This window comes from Leishmania panamensis (assembly GCF_000755165.1).
Source record: "Leishmania panamensis strain MHOM/PA/94/PSC-1 chromosome 22 sequence".
Classification (NCBI taxonomy): Eukaryota; Euglenozoa; class Kinetoplastea; order Trypanosomatida; family Trypanosomatidae; genus Leishmania; species Leishmania panamensis.
The window spans coordinates 283,990-289,161 of record NC_025868.1 but is presented as its reverse complement, the minus strand read 5'-3'; the positions used below and the strand labels follow the sequence as shown (position 1 = coordinate 289,161).

At 53.8% G+C, this 5,172-nt stretch overlaps 1 protein-coding gene across 1 annotated transcript, besides 2 other annotated features; it reads right to left on the bottom strand.

The window, feature by feature from the left end:
* Nucleotides 1-1,094: a repeat region.
* Nucleotides 1,095-1,637: 543 nt separating this feature from the next.
* Nucleotides 1,638-2,371: a repeat region.
* A 1,080-nt stretch (nt 2,372-3,451) lies between these two features.
* Nucleotides 3,452-4,552, bottom strand: LPMP_220720 (serine/threonine protein kinase, putative; the record flags this gene model as incomplete). Its single annotated transcript, XM_010700771.1, has 1 exon — nt 3,452-4,552. One exon carries the CDS (start codon nt 4,550-4,552, stop codon nt 3,452-3,454), a length of 1,101 nt encoding a protein of 366 aa, XP_010699073.1.
* Between the last annotated feature and the right edge of the window lie 620 nt (nt 4,553-5,172).

Sequence of the window (5,172 nt, the reverse complement as noted above, 5' to 3'; positions counted from 1 at the left end):
CCTGAGTCCGCACGCCCTTGACGGGTGTGGGTGTGTCTGGCGAAAGGGGCCCGCGGAGGATGTGAGTAGTTTCATCCCTCAGCAAAGAAGGGGTGGTGCAGCTCGGGCATCGTGTAAGCTCCACGCTCAGCGGGTGCACTGCACGTAAAAGTTGCAATCTCGGGTTGCTCCTCATGGAAGCGGGCATAGACACGATGAGCGTCTAAGAAATCCATGATCCAGCGCGTAAGGTGCGGCTCAGCACTGAGCCTGTTCAGCGCCGTGGTGGTAGCGGCATGATCTAGCGAGTCGAACGACAGGCGTGGCCCACAAGCAGTGCTCCTGCCTTGGCACCTGGCTGGCGCTGGGCTGCTGTGTGGAAGAGCAAGCCCCGAGGCTTTACGATGGAGCGCCGAGGACGGAGACCAGACTACTGTGGCTGGGGTTCGTCGTACACATGGCCGCCCTGTCGCCACGAGACCATTTGCTCGAGTAACTTCGCATATTGCCGGTTAGCGCCACTGGGCGGTAGGACGCGGGATCGTCTTCAGGCGTGTGCGAACTCAGGAGGGGCACAGCGAGCCCCTCTTTCCACGTAGAAGGGCCGCAGCCAGTGGCGACGCTCTGGTTGTAGATGCTCAGCGGCGCTCTCCTGCTGCGCAACGGGAGGGCTTTGATACGATCACAGTGGTTGTCGTCGATGCCTGGGGCGGAGCCACAGTGGACTTCGCGGAGTGCCACCTCGAGCTCATCCATTGTGAACGGTTGGAGGGGCTTGGAGCCGGGTCTCGGTGGGACGCAAAGGGAGAAGAGGTGCCGGACGTCGCAGGGGCTTCTCTTGGTACATCCCCATCAATATTTTGGCCGGCTCTCTCGCTGTGAGAGGTGACGGTTGCCTTGTCTCGTTGCCAGCGCACGCAGTGTGCGGGGCATGAACGGCCTGGATGTGTCCCCATCATTGACGGCCACTGGGGGTGAGAGCGTTGCAGGACCGTACGCATTCTTCGAGGCTGGCTGTTTGGAGCGCTTTGGTGAACATATCCGAGAAAAGGCGTGACTCGGGCGATGCGCAGGGCGCCTTATCGGGAGAGGCTTCCAGTCGCATCAGTTTTGACAACCAGAGCGGCTCATAGGCGTCTTTACCAGACGGGAGAGCTTTCCCGGGGGTCTTGGCTGTGGGCGCTGAGCGTTCCCTTATTCTTGAGCGGCGCTCAATGGCTGTGTGTATGTGTGGTCGGGCTGTGGTGAGTGTGGCCGCATGGACCGTTCGCCTTTCCTTCCTGGAGCGCTTTCGGGTTGTCGTGGTGGTCGGGGTCAGCGCGGTGCTCTGAAGTTGGCGCGTCTTCGCTTCATTGTCGCTGCGGTAGACATGGTCCTGGCGGAACGATTTGGCAATCAGGGCGCAGTACAGGTCCCAGTCTGCCTTGTAGAAAGAGCCTAACTGTGGGTGTCAGCCATCGCTGGCAGTACCAGGTCATATCCCTCCTCAAAGCGGGGAGTGAGCTTGATTACGCAGTGTCCACCCGGCGCCGTGGTGACGGTCGGAGACGTCTCTGTGGCCCTGTTTGTGCGGCGCCATGCCGAGTAGTTGCCGTTGAGCCAATCATGCAGAATGGTCCCAACCCGGTTGGGGGGGCCCTTTCGTGTCCCCGACACCGGGTGGTGCGAGTCGGCGTCCATTCCGATAACGTGAGGACTACGTGCGACGCTGCTGGGCATCAGATCGAGAACTTCCCGTGTCACCACATCACTTAAGCTATGCAGCGGAACCAGAGGTGTATTCGTCGCGTAGGGTCAATGCAGCAAAGTCAGGCCGTCCCTGCACCAACTTCGTCTTCAGGAGCGGGGGAGGGCCTACACCTGTACGTGTGTCCTGCTCCATCAGCGCGGAGACGCCAGCGCCACGCTTCTTTTCACTTGCTACACCGAAATGCTAAAAAACCCGGGAGGCCAAATACCTTCCAGGCCTGTGTGTGTGTGTGTGTGTCGGCGAGGTGATGGAGTGTGTCTCTTGCACCGTAAGACTTATATCAAATATCTGCCAAGGACCAGCGCTGGGCAGCACTGGCTGGCGCCGCTCAGCCCATCGCTATCACACTGCACACCGCGCGGGCTAGGCCCAGGGTCACGCCCAACATCACCGCAGAGCAGCAAAGGCGGGTGGCAGTAGGCAGATGCGCATACTCGCTGGATCGTCGACACGGTGTGTGGTGAGCTGGTCCAACTGTGATCATGGCTGCACATCTCTTCGGCACAGCGCAAGCCTACACCTCTCTGCCGGCGCCAAGAGCCCGCAACCGTGCCCAGGGGCAGGCGGCAGGCTCTTGGCTTCCCATAAAGAGCGGGTCACGGGGTCCTGAGGCCACGGTGAGGTTGACCGGCATCATCAGGGCGTGAAAAGATCATCGGAAAAGAAAAAAACCACCGCTGAACTTTTCCTTCGCCTTATTGGATGCATGTTTGGCAGGAATATGAGAACCACGGAATGCAAACGAAACACGGAAAAGAGGTGCAGCACCAACACAGCCAGTTAGCTGATCTCCTCCATTTCAGCACCTCTACATATGTGCGCATGCGCGTCGCGTACGAGGATGCCTGCTTGCTGTATATCACGGAGATCCCTCATTTATCTTGGCTAGATAACAACTTCCAGTAGAAGCGCTACCGGTGAATTGGTATTCAAAATCGAATTACATTGCATACAGGCGTGGTAGACGCAAGCGAGACGACCTCGTTGCAGTCATATGCACAGTCCAAAGAAGAACAGAGACATGTTGCCATAGAAGGTTGTCGACAACGCTGGAGGATGCTGATGGCGGCGCTTGCAGCGGCACGTAGGCTTATCCGCTTCATACCTCAGGTCGAAAAACCCCCTCTTCTCCTAAAGCGTGAATCGCACAAGTACCCGCCTAGCAAAAACCAGAGAGAAAGAGATGAGGAGATGGAGCAATGGATATTGCTGATGTGCACTTTCTTGCACAGTTCATGAAAACAAGCGACACAGTATTCGCATTAGAGAGTTGCTCTGACGCTAACGCACACAGATGTACTCATACATCTTTTTGATCATCACAAGATCTAGCGTTGTCACAATGGCGTTCGAAATGTTGTCAAGTGCTTCCCAGTTACCACATCTCACTGTAGGAGAAAAATGAAAGAGCACCAACAAAGAGGAAAAGGTCAAGTAAGCAATGTACATGAGTATGCACGCAGCAAACCCATACAGTGAAAAGGAAAATGATTAACGGGGACTCGCAGGAAGCCCCTAAAGGCCATAAAAAACTGACAGTCTGCAATTCCCTTTGAAGAGGCTCCTGTGATTATAAGCCACTATGCGCTGTGCTTTGCTTCGGCACGACAGTGCTGCTTTGAGATGCTAGGCATGGTACAAGCGACAGAGAAGCTGCAAATATGGCCTAAAGCTGTTGATTTACAGCTTTACAGCCATGCCGCCTGCTAACACATCACCGCATCATCCCTCAAGATCAGACCCGACGTGAGTGCCATGGGCGTCCATATCTTCACGATCCCTCCCACTTTCGCTGCTGTGGTTACTGCTGCTAGCCGCACCAGCAACCGCGCTGCCTGAGGGAGAGATTCGCGCAGCACTGCCGCTACGGAGGTGGTGATGCTTTTGCTTAGTACTTGATGTGCTCGGACTACATGATGGGGTCTCTTCTTGAACCTGGGAGCTGAATTCGTTCATATTCGCACCGTGCACAATCGGTGACTTTCGGTTTGTTGTCATTCTAAGATACTCGGCAGGTAGATACTTCTTGAAGAAGTCGTGCTGCGCTACAGCATCTAACGTTGGTCGATCCTCTGGTCTCAGCGACAAGAGCCACTTGCACAAGTTCTTCGCCTCAGGACTAACAGATGACGGCATTATGGAAACCTCTCCGTTGCGAATGCGAAACTCCAAGGCATGAGGATCGGTGGTGGAGCCGAACGGAAAGTTCTGCGTCAAGAGGACGTACGCAATGCACCCCATCGACCAAATGTCGGCGCGAAACGCATCATAGGAGCCCCCGAAAACCTCCGGCGCTACGTATGCAAGAGTGCCTGTGAGTGTGTGCGCATATTCACTTGTACTCGCTTGGAAGTTGCTTTCCCTGTGGAGGCGGCTCAGGCCAAAATCAGAGATCTTCAAAACGCCATCTGTTCCTAGAAGGAGGTTCTCTGGCTTCAAGTCACGATGCGCAACCCCGTTACAATGGCATACATGCACCCCCGCTACCAGCTGAATCAACAGAGCTGCTACATCCTGCTCTGGCAGGGGCCGATCCATCCCTACGATGATGTCACACAGATCACCACCCATGACAGGTTCCAGTATAATGTAGTAATTGTTCGTACTTTCCAGAATCTCAATGAGCTGAACAATGTTCTTGTGCTTCAAGCGCCGCAAAACGGAAATCTCAAGACGAACATCACTTTCAACCTGCTGGTTTGTTTTGGGTACTATCTTGGCCACAAACATACATCCTGTCGGAGTGTGGCGAACTCGTTTTACCTTGCTGTACGCACCTTCGCCTACTACATCAAGAATCTCATAGTCACCGACTCTCCGCATCACGAGCAACAGCTTGCGAGTGAAATCAAATAATCTGACTAATGAGCAATATATATATAATATGTCCGTTGCGTCCAGTGAAACAAAGCAGTACAGGAGCACCAAGGGCTAATATAGCTGCATGTAATATAAGTTGCTGCAGCAATGGCTTGCCAAGCATTGGAGTTCACACTACAAAGAGGAGGAGTATCATTGTGAATGAGTCGGGATAGAAACAGAATAGCATGAATGTCAATAGACGGGTATGGGGAAACAGCAGAGACCCCGAGGAGAGAAGAAAGAGAGTAAAACAACAATTTACCTCCAAACGTAAGGTTACCTTTGAAGAGGGTTTTCATCTCACTAAAATCGACTATGGCCTGCCTTCCAATGCGATCTAGACAGCTACCGTGACATCTACAAAGACGCTTCACAGAAGCGCTCGGAAAGATGCTCTTAATAAGACGCCGGTTAATCTTTTGACTTCACAGTAGCTTCTTCGTCTTAAAAGGATACAAGCATATGCAGAACCCGCAAACAGCGATAGCGTGCAAACGGCACATCACAACCCCACTGAGAATGAGCGCCAAAAAAAAAAGCGAGTCAATATTCGCGGAGAAATGCTTGTTTTGAACTAAATG